At 38.4% G+C, this 17,224-nt stretch overlaps 2 protein-coding genes across 4 annotated transcripts in view; both read right to left on the reverse strand.

Annotated features, from left to right (window-relative positions):
• The window catches only part of MAK (male germ cell associated kinase), a 43,872-nt gene extending 40,687 nt beyond the window's left edge, over positions 1-3,185 (reverse strand). For all 3 annotated transcript variants that reach the window (XM_063298884.1, XM_063298883.1, XM_063298885.1), the window contains exon 1: positions 3,037-3,185. The gene's annotated coding sequence lies outside the window, so the exon portion shown is untranslated. The remainder of the gene's footprint in view (positions 1-3,036) is intronic.
• A 7,332-nt stretch (positions 3,186-10,517) lies between these two features.
• On the reverse strand, positions 10,518-16,735 carry GCM2 (glial cells missing transcription factor 2). The gene is made up of 5 exons (XM_063299943.1): positions 16,646-16,735; positions 14,553-14,805; positions 14,179-14,291; positions 13,191-13,316; positions 10,518-11,408 (listed from the first exon to the last, which is right to left on the reverse strand). Exons 1-5 carry the CDS (start codon positions 16,733-16,735, stop codon positions 10,518-10,520), a joined length of 1,473 nt encoding a protein of 490 aa, XP_063156013.1.
• Positions 16,736-17,224: the final 489 nt, after the last annotated feature.

A 17,224-nucleotide genomic window follows, 5' to 3' on the forward strand; every position in this document is an offset into this window, starting at 1 on the left:
CTATAGAAACTTCTTCACATCTACTGATCACCTCAAAGAATGTTTAAAAGGTACTGGTGTCAACCTCACTACATGGAAATGGAGAATGTGTGTGAGAGATAATTACTAACATATTGGATTGCCTCACTATGGCCCTATTTGTGGTTACTTTCCATAAATTTGTAAATATGGTGGCTATGAAGATCAGTATGGCTTAAGATGTGGGTGTACCTTTGAACTATATACCCAAAATTTGGCATTCATCACTATGTGAAGAACTATGAGTTTACTGAGCACAGATTCCAATAAAACAGATTATTATTAGATGCTGGCTTTTTGCTGTTCCATAAAAAGGCTGATAAATATTCCATGTGAATACTTAATAGCATGTTTTAAAAAATTGGGCTGAATGACTTTCTCTATATGTAATAAAATATGTTTCCATATTTCTGTTTGCCTTTGTGTTTAATATTAAATTTAATTTAATATTAAAATAATAACAAAAATAAATTAAAAACAGCCAAGTTAACAAGTACAATTACCATAGTCTATGGAGATCATGCTTATATGATACTTTAAAATATTTAGAACATTTCACGTAAATCTCATGCTGGACTGCTAATGCTTAATCCTATAAATAACTGGAACAGTAGCTCCCTGGATTGTGCTGTAACACTTAACTATTCTAGGTTAATACATGATGGACTTCACTCATAGAAATTTTGTTTTGTATAAGCTATACCCTGTGGGTGCTCAATTTTACTTTTTTATTATGCTTTTAATGTTTATGTTTTCTCACTGAAATAGTAAAACCAAGTGGTTGCTTACTTATGTTCTAACGAGTTTTATCTTCATTCTCACAAGCAGAAATCAAAGGCAGTCTTCATATATATTATGCAACTAAAAGCCCAACTATTCTCATATTGCAAAAACATTTGCCACTGATTTCAGGAGTATTCATAACAATAGCTATGCAATGTTCAGTATTATTATATTTTGTTTTTAATCTGGAAGTAACTTTTAATCTTTGTCCAAATGCAAGGACCGATGGAAAGTAGCTACCAATGAAAATTAATAAAATTTAAGTATTTTTTTTAAAAAAAGAGACCAGAAAATCTGTTTCTTCATATATAAGTATACAGTAAAACACTGGGTAAAGAGAGAGCTAGGTGCTACCCCCCTCAAAACTCTGTTATTAACAATTGTAAATAAAAGGTGCTTTGACTGTGGAAAAAAGGAATGCATCCTGAAATGAGCAAAGCTTTCTTCAGTCTTCTTCCTTGTTTACTTTTACAGGAAAATTGCTGTTGTTGCTAAACACTGACATGGGGTTACCAAGGTAGTAGAACAGATATTGGACATTCACGCAGTCATGTGAAAACTGAAGCTGTCTGTTTATGACTAAGTAACATGAATTAAACTTTCTTTTCTTGGTGTCTGTACATCTGTCATTTCCATATTTTCCTGAAATTTTGTTCAACCCACCACAAAATTAAGTTTTTAAAAGCTTGCCACTATTTTTTATTGCACAATATTTTCGTCACTTACTTAAAAATATTTTACTAGTTTCAATGGAAGGTACTTCTAACTAATACTTCAATCCTCTGAAGAATTTGGTATACCTACTGAATGCTATGTAGACTCATAGCTATGTAGAGTTGTGGTAGCTTTATTCTGCTTGTGCAAAATGAAGTCAAAATACTGGATTTAATCCCTTTTCAGTGATAAAAAAATACACTTTCCGTAAACCCAAAAGCTTTGTGCTATTTAAAACAGTTTATTAACTGAATCACTAGATTACTTCATTAAATTTCTCTTCATCAAATTGGATCAAGAAATATTTAAGCTCACAGTAATAAAACTGAATACTGTAGTGTCAGAACAAGTAGAATTTTTAACTATATTAATCTTTTGTTAAACATAAAAGATTAGCACCATCTAACAGATAGTGCTTCGTTCTGATCAAACTATATAGATGTATGAAGGAAAGAAAAATCTCTCCTACTGTAGAATCAGTTTCATCTGTGCACACCAATAAGATCTAAATTTTCCAACTCTAGCATCATAGAGTGATTACAAATAACCATTTTTGTGACAGATGTTATCAGTTCAAATGTATCAATTAGACCCACATAGTTCATCTGTGATCAAAATGATTTAGTTTTTTGTAAAAAGCAAAAGCAAAAACTAGATTATTTCATACACCTATACTACTCATGCATGCACACATTTTACGCTTACAAAAAATGAAAAATCTACTGAGTGAAGGTGACTCTAAGGGACTAGAGACATCTCTTAAAAGAGAACAATCCACGCTTGTTGTCAGCAGAAGTATGCAAGTTGTGACATTCATTGGGCGGCTCTGTTATTATCACAGGTATTTCCGTACTTCAAGAGATTGTTGGGGGGATAAAATATGTAAAGTATGCTGCCTGGAGCTTTTTGAAGTATTACCAGTAATGAATAAATAAGACTGGAACATTATGCATATTTTTAAATGTTTCCCATTGAAATTTAAGTTTTAGAAGGTTTAACTTTAGTTGAACCACAACCCAAATAATTTCATACCCATCCTATGCAGGTTGACTTCATAAGTTTATTCTCAACTTAATAATGGGTTGAATGGCACTTGAAAATAAATGTCATTTACTCCTCAGGCTGAGTCTTACTTTTGAGCAGAGGTGCACAAAATCAAATTGTAATGCAAGAATACTTACACCTGAGAAAACAGTCCGGGAATAAATCGACCTGGAAAATGGTTAAATGAGCTTGTTCTTCCAGAGCGAGAGTCAACTTAGTCTCTACAGATGTTTTGAAACTTCAATTCCCATCAGCCCCTGCCCGTGCAGCTAATTGTGGGAGCTGTAGTCCAAAACATCCGAAGGGAACCAGGAGTCCTCTCCTGCTCTAGACTAGATCGGGAACTCAAGCCCCGCAGGAAAACCCACCCCTGTTTTTGCACGCCGCCACCGCCCAGCCTCTCTCCTCCTCCGACAATCACTCCACCTTCTCTTCGCCTAGCCACTATTACTCCGTCCTCCCTCGCCGCACACTCACTGCTGAACTCCTGGCCGCCCAGGGAAGGTCCCGGGCCTCCCCCTCCGGATCCTCCTTTCCTTAGCTGCCTCATCCCAACCTCCGAACCGCCGGCAGCTCCCTTGACACTACCAAGGCAGGGCTCTGCACCAACTCCTTGTCTCCTTGGCAACAGGCTTCTTAGCGAATCCCCAGGCTAACTAGCTGACGCGAGCGAGCTACGAACGGAGTGGGCGGGACTAAGAGAAGAAGAAGGCACACAGGCGTGGAGCGGAGGCAAAAGGCGTATGGTAATAGAGGGGGGCGCTCGCGTTCGCAATTTCTTCAAGCTTCTGATTGGCTGGCTCGGAGACGATTCCTGAACTGCCGCCGCAAGATGACGCGCTGAATAGCACGTGATTTATTCCTCACTTCATGCAGACCAGTGTTTCTTAAGCTCAGCACGTGTAGGGTGTGTTGGACTTCAACTCCGAGCCTGCTGGCTGGGGAATTCTGGGAGCTGAAGTCCAAACATCTTAAATTTGCCAAGGTTAAGAAACACTGTTCCTAGGTCATAGGCTGTATTAAAGACAGTGGTTGGGTTCTCCCAACACACTGACCTAGGAACTATATACAGTTATCATTTTTAATTTGGCATGCTGTACAAAACTACAAAAAAAGGATCTTGAAATACACCATCTGCTATAGTTATTCATGGATAAGTAAGTCGTTCAGGCACAGCTAATGGGGCTTCTAAGTTAATAGTAAGCAATGGCTCAGAAGCTAAGCCAGGCTGGGCCTTGTACTACCTGAATAAAAGACTACCAGGGAGTCCCAGGGTTGTAGCCTATCCTGGGAAGTTGGAAGCACTCTGGAAGAAGACAGTGGCAAACCACTTCTGTACTACTGTAAAAACAAAGCAAAACAAAAGCACAGCTGCACTGACATGTTTATGAAGTCAACAGCAGTTCAGCTTGACTCAAGTCTTAACTTTTAAAAAAGGCATATAGAACAGCAACACTAGTCATGTCCCATGGAGCCCAGTGCCCAGTTGGGTTTTGGGACAGTGTGGCTTAGTACAATCTGCTACCAGCCTGAAGCACCACTGTTATAAGAGCATGCTGAAGGGCTCCAAAGATGTGTTTCTTTTCCTCTTACATAGCTGATATATTTGCACTACAAGAGAGAGGAAAATCTGTTGCATTTGGGGTGAAACTTTGGCAGATTGAGATCCTATATTTGAGAGAATACAGAAATTTCTGTATCTATGGAAGAACATAGAAACTGGATTAGCATAGCATACTAGACTAAACTAAATGGACATGAGTAATTTATGGTTCTTTGTGTTGTGGGAATCTAGCCATTCTTTTAGCTCATTGTATGAACTAGCCCATCAAATAAACTGTAATACTGTATGGTTTATTAGCTTCAGCATAGCATCCTGTGTAGATACAGGATTTATGTTTTCCTAATCTATCAAGGTGTGAAAAATTAGCCAAGGGTTTTCATTTATTTATTTAGTTTGTATTTATTAAGTTGAGGGCCCTGCATTAAAATATACTTAGTGCATTAGGCTAAAAAAACCTAAAATTTTCTTGACTGAGCTGTTGAAAAAAGTCTGCAGAGTTGCTTATCTTCCTCACCATAGATTTCAACTTGTGTTGACAGATAAATTGATTCTACCGCAAGTGAACTGTGTAAAAAAAACAGATAATAGACTCCATTCTCTAAAATCCAAAGGATAAACTGTTGAAAACATCAGATCCTCTCAGGTTAAAGAAGGTTCAAAAGAAATTTTATAACTAATGCCATAAGTTAAATTAAGTGTGGAGCTCTACTGCTATTGTTTACAATACATACTTCTAGCTTAATGAGGAATTTACTTGAAGGGAAAGAAAAAAAACACAGAAGAAATATTAACTATTTTGCATTCAAATGATAAAGAAGTAATATACTGCCAGTTAAAACATACCAGTTAAGCTATTGTAAGTGCAACATGTTGGCCAAATAGGTATGTGCAAAACTCTCTTCAGAGAATTCCAAAAGGTTCAATTCCACAGCCAGATCACCTGAACCTCATCTGGACTGGACCTTTTGTGGCAGTTCTGTAGTTTCTTGAAATACATATTCTGACCTGGAAGTGATTCAAAGTGTTCTAGATCCCAAACAAAATTGTTTCATTTGGTACGCCATGTCTAGGGCCCCTTGAATTACTTCCAGATTTACTTTTTGAAAGGATTTACTTTTGGAAACCACAGGACTTCCCCCTCAATGTCATGGTCCCGAGTGGGGAACACAACGGTCTAGAGTTTTCCAGATGGTTCCCAAATTGGTGGATTTTGCATGTGCCAATGCCATTAGGGTTTCCATGAGAAATTTGAAAGAGCAGTGAAAAATTACACACTACTTACATGCTGTTTATCAGTTTAGATGAGAACAGCATGTTCTTTCCTGTACTGTAGCTAACAAGACAATAGGTCCTGGGAAGCATGTGTTTTGAAAGGCTTATCTTATCCATCAACCAGTGATATTCGATAGGCTCAGAACATTTTCCTACTTGCCCCGAACCATGGCACAAACATGCATCTGCATAATGTTGCCTTCATCTTGCCCCTGGCCCATGAGTACAAATGTCCTAAGTCCCCAGTAGCAATATTAGAGTTTTCTCCTTTAAGCCAACAGCATACAACAACAGCTGCAAGGTGTGTAAAATCTCTTCTGATTATCAACCCATTACATTGGGGGTGAAATCAATGAGTAGGAATGGGTAAGAACAGAGATGTATTTATTGGCTATTTCACTCTAAATGTGGACACATAGCCCTCGCTTTCAGTCCCCAGTTAGCTTTGTTTCCCTGCAGAGCTGAGCACTGCAGGCATTATGCCAGCGGTCATTTTGATTTGTGGAAAAGCTGTACTTTTTTTTAGCATAGGGAGTTCTTTTGCTGTTTTCTGACAGCCTACTCTAAATCCCTGCCACAAGCACAAGTCTATCCATACAGCACAAAATAACATGTGGATGTCACCATTTTTCATCCTTCACTAAATGGCCAAAGCAGCTGGTAGCCAGTAAATTACCAGTAACTGGTAATTTGTACACTACTCTGCTCAGGTGGCAGTATTGTAAATGTGCAAGGTAGTGGTTGAAAGACCAACACATACCCACCTGGCACAGATACACACATAAACACTGCCTCCTGAACAAAGCAGAAGGTCTGGAAGTCAACATTGGTTGCTAATCTAAAAAAAAAGAAAGAGAATACCCTAAAGAAAAGTGCTTTGTGACTCAGATCCTTTTATGACTCCATTTTTGTTGTTTTGCTTTATCTTGAATTATGACAGAAAGAGGTATAGCAAAAGAAGCACAGGAAGAAGCCTATAGATGATGGACAGAGTCCTGCAGTCAGATCTGCTTTTCTTGCTGCCTGGTAACATGCTGATGGAGAGTAGCAAAGCCAGAGGAATCAACCGGTTGCTTTGCTTATCATGCGCTGCAGATGTTTAATCAGGAGAGCACCATCCAATAGTAACTCCGATCAGATGCAACAGAGGCAGGGTGGGGATAATGCTTTAACCAACATGCTGTGGCAATATAAAGCCTATCTTCATTAATGATACATTGCCACAATGGCTAAATGGCATTGTTAATCAATAATACAGATAGTCTTTCAACTAAAATAGTTTTACATATGTTGGTTAAAGCACAAATGAACTGGATGGTTTAAAAGTGCCACAAACCTGTTTCTTGTTTTTACTAACACAACTACCCCTCTGGAAAGTTTTTCTCACTGACTCTTGCTTGCATAAACTAACAGGACATGCCCATATTACAAATTAAGCCATATTTTTGTTTTAACAAACTTGGATGGACACTCCCTGCCCCCCCCCCAGTGTTAGAACTGAAATTCCTATTTTTCACAATGCTCTTAAACATTCTTGAGGGATGAAAAACAAGTGAAGCTGAAGAATGTTCTGGTCAGTTTATCCGTTTGGAATCCTCCAGTTCTATTGGAGCATCATCTCCACCACCTGCAGCTTGTGTGGCTGTGGATTATGGGATTTGTATTCCAATATAATGGCTATAATTATAAATGATCTTTTTCTGGCTTTCCTAGATTTCAGAATGAGCATGCATAAACACTATGGTATCCAGTGTGCTTTAGAATTGGCAGCCTAAAAGGGATATGTACTTGCGGCAATCTTATGCATGGCTATTCAAAGCAACCTCTGTTGAATTCAAGTGGATTTAGAATAGAACAGAACAGAACAGAACAGAACAAACTTTTATTGTCATTCCACTATACACCAAGATGCACATTAAAATGAAATTTCGTTGCAACTGGCTCACAAAAATTACTTACTGTAATACATTATATATATTCTTTACCATTCTACTCCCCTAATCATTATCACGGTCCTACATACAACATGCACCACAATGAAGGGGATTATTAAGGGTTCAGGAGTCTAACAGCCCAGGGGACAAAACCATTAGCTAATCTAGCTGTTCTGCATTGAATTTATTCTCAGGTAAGCATGTAAAAATATGCAGCCTCAGTCTAGACAAATAAGGATGATTGCATCAGCTTAATATTATTATTAATTGGATTAATTAAGGGTGCCCGACTCCAAAACCCTGGGCGGCTTACAATATTTCAAATACATAATTTAAAAACACAGTTAAAAAACCTAAGCACCTGGACAAAACAACAACAGGGGTTCCACAGATACCTTAACCTCAGGCCTGGGAAAGAAGAACAAGCATTAAGCAGTTCTTCAGAAGGTTTAGTAGTAAGAATCAATCAATATGCTGCTGGTAAACGTAACCTTACACATTCATGTTTACTTATATGTGCTGCTCTTTATAGATGATCTGTTTGTCTCCTTTCCTCCCTATCAAGTTTCTTTTCATTTTTTCCTATTTGGTACCAGTTCTTAAGTTTCACAGATAATAGCCAGCTTGACCTTAGAAGGTGCCTCTGGTTGTTTGCCCCAAAAGTGCAGTGTTTCTCAAAGCAATGGGATGAACAACCTGTCCTGATCAGTTAGCACATCTTTTACCTCTGTAGCCATAACAATAGCAATGGGCCTTGCTCTTGCTGTGAACCAGGAAACGAAATGAAAGATAATAAACAAGAGCTAAAAGATCCATGAACAGCAATGCAATTTGGTAAAAAAGAAAAGCAAGCACACACACACACACCCCAGACCCTTGATATCCTGACAACTCAATACACATCTGATACTTTGACATGTCCACATGTCAGCTGCAGGCTGATTCCAATTCTCTTTAAATATGTTGCTGTCCCTAATCTAGTGGCTTTCCAGCACCATTATACCCCATAATGTGTAGTGGGGCTTATTCCAAAATGAGTGTGTTAAAATTACCATTTTAGGCCCGGCCACCACTTAAATTTTAACCTGGCACAATCCTTTCCCTGGTAACATCATTTTCCTTATCGGCCTTAGAATGTTGCATCTTATCTTGTCCCCAGCTCATGAGGAAAACTGCTGTTATTAAATAGTACTTTTCCCCTTAGGTGACATCCTACTGCAGCTTCAGGCCTTATAAAATCTGTAATGCTTTGCCATCCATTATTTTAGAGGTAAGGTCAGTTGACTGGGGATGGTCATCAGTGTGTAAAGGAAATCTTAGGAGCTCAGGCATTCACACCATTGCTTATTATCTTCCGCTACATTTTTCCTTTCCTTTAGCATTTCATTTCCCAAGTTCCTTTCTTACCTGTCACCATCTTCTTTCCAGTCTTCCCACAAGGTTGAGTAAAGGAGAGTAGATAAATATGCTAATAAAGTCACTAGGAATCAAGCTCAACTTGCAGCAGACTTTATTTTTGCGTTACTCTCAGTTTGTGTAGAAAACTACAGCATCGTATATTGACTGATCTTTATCTTCAGTTAATTATGTATTAATATTGTCCTCCAGACATATACGTCTTTGGCACAAAAACAATAATGACATGTCCTCATAATAAAGTATTCACCTCATAAAGCATGTTCAAATCCATTGTTCAATGTCTCTCTTTTGCTTGGAAAATAGCATTTGAATTATTAACTCAAAAAATTCACACTTTGTTAAGACTGCAGAATAAACTTTTAGAAGTTTTTGTTTTGTTTTAGGGTGCTGATTTTGACAGTTTTCTGAGTCACTGAAGATTAATTTTCAAAGCATGATTTTATGCTTCCATACAAATAGAAAAAGAGTATTTTTAAAGCAGGCTTGCAGCACCCTTATCTAATAAGAACACAATGTACTTGGAATCTTTGCTGTAGAAATACTTACCAAATTAACGGCAATTTATTGCACACTCTCATCTTCCATACATTTCAATAAAATGTGTACAGCTGATACCCTAAAATCTGGAACAATTTAAAGTACGGGATACTACAAAGCATAGTTAGGATAAATTAAAATGTCACCTATTTTCAGTCTGCTGTATGTACTATAAACTAGAATTGTTTGAATTCTACTTTCTCAGTATTTTAGTTTTACAATACCTTCCTTTGTTTATATGTTTACTCAGATTTCTGGGCCACTCTTATCAGAAGACTTTGAACAGCTTACAATCGGTTTACAGTAACTATTAAAAATCAGACAAACTTACAAGAAACATACTACTTTCACTAAATCCTATATAGATGTCCACATCACAGGGATAGTTCAACATTCCATCTCAGCCCCCAAATGTTCTCCAGAACAGCCAGACCTTCAACGATCTTTCAGGGAAAAGGCAGTCCTTATATCTGGGGGTAGCTTATTCCACAGAAGGGAGGCATCACTGAGAAAACTCAAGAGTGGTGTTTCAGAGGGAGACATTTCCTCAGCAGAGGACCCTTAATGTGCCTTGTTCTCACTGGATGGGCAGATTCTACCCAGAACATATGATTTCTCAGAGAAATCAAGGACCTAAGCCATGTAGGGATTTAAAGGTGACATCCAGCACCCTCAATTACCCTTGGAAACTAACTTGCAGCCAATGCATCTGCTGCAGGAGAGGTGTTACATCAGCAAGCCTGGGTGTGCCCATACTTACCTATGCCTCCTCATGCTGAACCAACTACAACTTATGAATAGCCTTCAAGAGTAGCCTCATATATTCTGAATTGCAATAATCCAGATGCAGACAAAGGCATAAGTAACTGTCAACCATATGTAATTATGCAAAAGCCTGGTGGCCACAGCTTCTACCTGCTGTTTTAGCAGCGACTGTGAATCCAAGACGACTCCCACATTTTGAGTCCACTGAAAACACGCTACACCATCCAAAGCTAAAGACAGACTATCTCTGGAATTAGTCAGCTTCTGAACCACAGGCAATCTGTCTTGCTAGGATTAATCCTAAGCCTTTACTGCTCTGTGAATTTTCATATGACTTGTAAGTTTGATTTAGAATGAAAACTTAACTAGACCCCCCAAAGTTAACACATTTCCTGAAAAAAACTATTGGATGACTATTAGTAAATGCTATGCTTTATATATACCTCTAATGTTACTATGATTTGGCTTCAGTATTCAGCATTTTCAAATGTGAATGCTGGTCCTTCATAGCCAGTATAGCTTCTTTCAGTATCAGGACTATTCTCACAAGTATCCACTGCTACTAGATGTTCTGCTTTATTAGGGTTCAGAAAATGCTCATCAGTCAAAGTTGATTTGCTCATTCCCCAATCTTCTTCTTGAATGCTGATTTCTGAGCAAAAATTTCCTGAAATGTCTGTTACTAGGGGACAACTAAGCATATCCTTTGTACCACAGAAACTATCACCATATTTCACAGCAGGAGATTTGTAGGCTTCAAGGGACATCTTTGCAGTTGCAGTTATAACAGTTTGCAAAGCTGGAACATTCAGAGAGGAATGACTACTATACCTATAAGCATATTCTTCACTATAATGGGGATAGTTAGCATTGGCTTGACATAGTCCATAGCTAATTCTTTCTCCATAATTAGCTTCTCCTAAGGACTGCTTCATCCCCTGATGCTTACGGGCACCATCAAAGTTTTTTTCATGGACACTGAGTGAAGTTGCATGACACTGAAGTCCACTCAACAAGAGATGATCCGTGTCCATTGGAATATCCATTACATCTTTGTGAAATGCAGGATATAAACTGGAATTGACATAACCAGGAAATGCACACTCATAACCACAAGTTGATTTAGATGTGTAGATTTGGGAAGTTGGATAGTTCTGGAGTGGTGATGTTATATCCCCTTGGAAGTTGGTTGCATCATAGGTAATGTGGTATGGTTCTGAATTTGGAAGTAAATGAGACTGAGCAAGGAACGGTATGCTGGTATCTGTGAAAATGCTGAAGTTTTCTGGTCCTTCTTCATGTGCTAGAGGATGGATGTAGTGAAAGTGTTTACCATTCTCACTGCATGTTGTTCCTGTCTAAAGAGAATATTAATGGAAGTAATTAGTGGACACACACACATGCAACATTTTACTAAATGGAATTGTTGACTATTGTTTAAATTATTTTTGCAGTATTTTTATCAGGATGTTTAGATTAAATATCAGATTTCAAATCAGACTGATGTTGTTCCTGTTCCTGGAACTTCTACAATGCATGTAAAGTTGTTGGGGTTTTTTTTTTTTTAATCACAAGAGTAAAAGCTTCCATGTGCACCTCTTTATCTCTGGTCAAAGGACTATCAAAGGGCAATCTTCAATGATTAATGATGCCTTCTATTTAAAGGACGCCAATTCATTTTAAAAATAAAGAGCCTCCCCCCAAAGAAAGAGAAGCAAGGGAGGAGAGTTAAATTTAATTATGAGTAATTAACATTTAGACAGCAGACTCAACAGACATTTGGGTCACTTTGTCAGTCTCTTCCATGACAATGAGATACAGTGTATTTCTATTTGAATAATGGTAATTATCTCTAAATTTGTATCAATATGAATTCAACCCCATTCTGAGGGGCAAAATGTTGCTCTATTAAGTCCTGACGTTTGATGAATGATTACATCATGTTATTTGTGGGGTAGAGTAGGAAGAAATCCACATTAGTCAGAACAGAGATGCAGAAATTAACACATTCTTGTATCATACGAGTGAGGAGTCCATTGAGAAATGCATGTGTGCCTATAAATTGAGTCATCACAATGATTCAACATTTGATGATTCATGGTCAGAAGTGAGAACTGGCTGCTTGAGTAAAAATAATTAACCCACACATTCAGGTCATAATTTTAACTCTAAGATTATAACTATGCATATTTGAACCATCCTGCTGAATTTCTTAGTGCATGCGCACAAACTCCTCTGTGTGCGTATGTTTTTCCTGCAGCCACAAGCTTTGGGATGACTGGTAGCTCATTAGTACACTGCTCAATCTTATGTATATTATTTTATTATGGTTCTAGACCAGAGCACGTACATACATAAAATCAAGAATATCCATGGGAGGGGGTTATAAAAGTTAAGATGATAGTCATGATTGCATTATTAAAGCTTCATCCATTTTTATGTGTAATGCTGCACATAAAAATGGGTAGATCTTCGATTGTGGGGTCATGGATAGCATCCTGAGTTTTTTTTTACCTCCCCTCGCCACATCCCTGTATACAAACAGACAATTCTGTGAGTATTCCAAAAACTACAATCCAAGTAATAAACCAGTTATAACAACCTAAGCATTAATAACATCACCTGCTTTGCTTACCATCTGCCCTGCCATAACATTTGATACTGTTTCTTATATATGCTGTATTTAAGTGTGCCAACAATAGTAAAGTATGAATAAATGCCTGATTTACCTGGAAAATGACATAATATAGGTGTGATATAGTTATTACGGATGCTGTCATATAATATACAGTACAATAAAACATAGTCAATTGATTCCACACTGCCCTCTTGACACAGGCATAAGTGCTTAGCATAAAGTCTATATTCTCAATTCCATAAGCTATGGTAAATGTTAGGATACTGCTCACTTATGTTACACTTTTTTTCAGTGGGGCAAGAAGAAACTCAAAACTTAGCCCATTATTGCTAAAATGACTTTGTGAACTAATCCATATTATGGATTTCTTGTATTTTCAGTTCTGAGACTCTGTCATATTTGGAGAGCTAAAAGTCTAAATTCAGTTTAAGGCTCAATGAATGTTTGCATTATTTATGGTATTTCACATCAACATTTCTGATAGTACGGCAGACCCAGTTACCTGAAAATCAAGAAACCGTTTTTTCTGGGATGTGAGAGAAGATGATGTTTGCTTTTTAAGAGCACTTCTTCTGATCTCAGTCTCTGATTTACTTTCTGGTCTAGGGTGGTCATGAATTCCCTTGGCCTGAAATAGTATTGACAACAGGAACAAAATACAGCATTAAAAAGCTGATGTATAGCAAGATAGACTGTTAGTCCATGTAGTCCATAATTATCTACATTGACAGGCAACAGCTTTCCTGGGGTTAAAGCAAGAATGTTTCCTAACTTCACCTGCCAGGATTGGAGACTTTAATCTGAACCTCTGGCATGCTCCCGGTCTTCAGTGCACATATGAACATTCTTCTTATGTGGAGAACGTATATAACTCTGGAGGCACCCCAGGAAGTTCATGCACTAGTAAAGTCTAAAACCTTGGGTACGAGTCAGAAAAAATCCAGTGTAGTTGATTTCAGGACCCAGTGATTTTTTAAGTTTGCACAGCATGCTGCACCACAAAGTGGTCTGCTGCATTCTAGCCTAGCACACTGTAAGAACCTGGTCCATGGCTTTGGTCATCCGCTGTATTGGGTGAACCTAGAAATGTGGGCACTGTAAACCAGTGTTAAGTGTTGCATGTGAACACATCTATTGTCTTCTTTAGATTGCCCAGGAAGCAAGGCTTTTAAGTGAATTCCTTAACTAAAAACTCATTTTCTGTTAAAAGATGGCACAAGTAGCACCCTCCTTCCCTGTTTTAAAACTTTGAAGGAATGGCTGGAAATCAAGTGATATACAATATACTGAACAACCAGCTAAGTGTCTAGGCCTGCAATCTAACAAAAATTGTGGGTATCACTGAGTGCAATAAATTTATTTTATTCAGATAGGGATAACTGTCATCAGAAAAGGGAACTATGTGTCTTTCCAGTTCCCATAAAATAATAGTAATAATTAAAAAATAGAAGAATTCTACAGAGAAAGCCCACTTCACATCTGTATTTTACCTGGAAAAATATTGCCTTGCCTTCATGTCTCCAGAAGTTAGTTACTGGATAGCCACTATGCCCTCGGCAAGCAATTAGTTCAAGAGCTGAGTTGCAATTGGGACAATGCTTTTCTGCAAGATAGATAAGTACATTGGAAAGATGTCAGATTGAAGTCTGTATACTGAGATAGTGGAGCAAATAATTTGCAGTAGATAGATAACCTGGAGATTCTGTTTTTAAGCAGTAACAGCTCAGTGAAGCTATACTAAAATTTGAAATCTAGTGGCGGAGGAAGTAGATTTCTCTTTCATTGAACTCTTTGCTATAGGGGAAGGTCCCCAACAGCTACCAGGATGGCTCTAGGGTGGCTTGTCCCACCCCACAATTCTCACTTTGTTGCTTTTGGCGTGCCTTATCACAAATAGCAGGCCGAAGTTGCAGCTTTGCCCCATCAGGCAGGGTGCAGTTTCTGGCACACACCACCACACCAAGGCAGGATTTCTTGAGGATCTGGCAGTTGTGGTTGTTGGTGTTGCGCATGGCCCAACCGCTAAGATGCCTTTGTGCATTTTTATCTTCAGTGGCATAGATGTATCGCAAATACCCGTCAGGCCACTCCTGGAAAGAATCAAAGTGTTTGGGCTCCTACATAGGAGACAAATAGATGAGAAGAGGGAGAGAGAGGAGGAATAGATGTAGAATATATTATATCATCGGGATTGAAAGTAGCCAGTTCTCCCTTTCCTTTAAAAAAAAAAAGGAAGTTATGGAAACCAGCTTTTGCATGTGCATCAATACATGTAATGTATTAATTTACTATGCATTCTGACTGCATTCAAACAAAATGTTAAAATCCAACTTTCATTAATAAATACAACTCCTATATTTATTGATAACATGCTATGGCCAGATAAATAAACCCTGCTCATCAATCTGGTTAGACAATGGTTAGATTTCTGTAACATCCTGAACCAAAACCTACTCAATCCTATTTTAGCCTAGTCTGGTATGTTGTGGAGACCTAGTCACAATATATTAATTACAAATATAGTGGCTGAGTTCCCTGCTTTAGTGGGAGGCTGAATTCACCCCAAAAGTCCCTTCTATGCCATTCCTCTTTAGAAACTTCTAATAAAGATCTCTGGGCCTTCCTCTGAAATTGAGTTGAAGCACTCTCCACCCCTCCTTGAATGAGTACAAAACAATGAGGCCATAAACTTTGTCATCCTCATTGCTGATCCTTGTTTTGTCTTTGTTGTGTCTGTTCCAAAACACTGCCAAATGATGGGACCTGATTTGTGAGTGTGCCAGTCAGCATAGGTTGTGTTTGCTCCTCTGGCTTTGTGGCTGTCTCTCTTCAGCAGATTAAATGTTTTCCCAGTGGGAAAACACCCTGCCTGGGCACCTCCCAGGTTAAAAAAAAAGCGAACTAAAGAAAATATAGGAAGAGCTCAGGGAAGCAGGAGCCCTAGGCCATCGCATGTCCTCATTGCCAAGTCCTATCCTGCTTCTCCTGCCTCTGATTCAAATCACTGCACTCACCTGACTTCCTTCCAGAAGAATTAGTGACAAAGCCTGATTGGGTGCACCGTGAGCTACCCTTGGTCAGTGCTAGAACAAGTAAGGGAACCCTAAGCCCCGAACAGCTAAGGGTGATTTAAGCCCACCTCATTCATGGGCTGGGGATGAGATGAAACAGCTTCATAAGGACATAACAGTAAAAAGATGCTTGCACTGTGGTTGTGCAAATGGAGAAGGGTTCTTAATGGTGACTTCCTGCTCTGTCTGGGATGGGGACAAAATGAGGGGAACACGGTGCAAGCAAAGGGGAAGATTAGGGTTGTTAGGATACAGTGGTGCCCTAGCAACCTGCAAGCGGATACATGATCTCTGTGTGGGTCAGACTTGTGCCTATCTCCCAAATGAATGCTGAGACTTTTTGTATTGAGTTACACCTTTCAGTGAAATCAGTTGTATTTAGCATTGTGGAGCTATGGTTACTCCAGTGACAGGGAACTTCATGGTATTTCCTTATGAATGTATTAGCCATGAGAAACACAATTTCACATCCTTTCCTCAATTTTCTTTTAAAGCTGTATTTTTTTAAAACATCCTGGTTGCTCTTCATCTTTCTCATAACTGAACTATTCACTCAATAAAAGAGATTTCTAAGCAGCAGATAACAAATCTATTATGAGTTTTCCTTTCTTTTCTTTTCTTTCCATTTATACTAGGGAAGGGGTGCTATGCTTCCATTTTCCTGTGCCAGATTTCTAGCCTTCTTTTACTTGATCAGTTCTATGCTTTTAGCATACCACGCCAATATTGCTAGGATGGATTTGCAGAAGCATTGCTCACAATATTTACCATAGTTGGGAGGCATGCATGTTATGTTTCAGTGTGGAGAAAGGACTTTAGAAAACTAATCCACAAAGCCATTCTAGTGATTCCATACCTTCTTTCCAAACCTCCCCCTGCCCTGTACCTGTGGTAACTTTGGATCGTTGATGTCCCAGGTTAACTTCATTCCAAAGGAACAGATGTAGTTAGACTCATCAAAAGGGCCCTTTGACATATTCACCATGAACCTAGAAGAAACAAGTTATTAAAAAAAAAAAAAAGACATCAGATCCTTCTCTTGTTCCATGAACTGGAGATAAGGTCTCATTTCAGATCGTTAAAAAATCTCAGTAACATTACCTTTTCTGATCATGAGATCTTTCCTGAAGCATATGCTATGACTGTTTAAAAACACAGGACAAGTTCTTTGCACTAACAAATGACCTTTTGTACTGTTCATATCAGTCCATAGAAATGGAAATGATCACATAGTTTTTCCTCGCGGATCCAAGGCACATGCGCACAACAGTTGCTCATGATCATAGTTTAGTGCTGAACATTAAATTGATGCTTCACTCATGCATCCAGTTTTCAATGTAAAATTCATATAGAGAGTATTTTATTTATTTATCACATTTCTTCACCACCCATCTTGGCAAGCGACTCTGGGTGGTTTACAATCAAATTATCATGTATGACAATAATTTATGCATATATTGTACTG

The sequence above is a fragment of the Candoia aspera genome, chromosome 3, assembly GCF_035149785.1.
Source record: "Candoia aspera isolate rCanAsp1 chromosome 3, rCanAsp1.hap2, whole genome shotgun sequence".
Classification (NCBI taxonomy): domain Eukaryota; kingdom Metazoa; phylum Chordata; class Lepidosauria; order Squamata; family Boidae; genus Candoia; species Candoia aspera.

Excerpts from the sequence above, each read along its gene's own strand:
- GCM2 (XM_063299943.1), bottom strand. The coding sequence starts at position 16,735 with ATGTCAAAGGGCCCTTTTGATGAGTCTAACTACATCTGTTCCTTTGGA. Across the intron at positions 13,317-14,178 it reads GCAAGGCAATATTTTTCCAG|GCCAAGGGAATTCATGACCA; the intron begins GTAAAATACAGA and ends ATACTATTTCAG. Across the intron at positions 11,409-13,190 it reads AACGGTTTCTTGATTTTCAG|ACAGGAACAACATGCAGTGA; the intron begins GTAACTGGGTCT and ends TATTCTCTTTAG.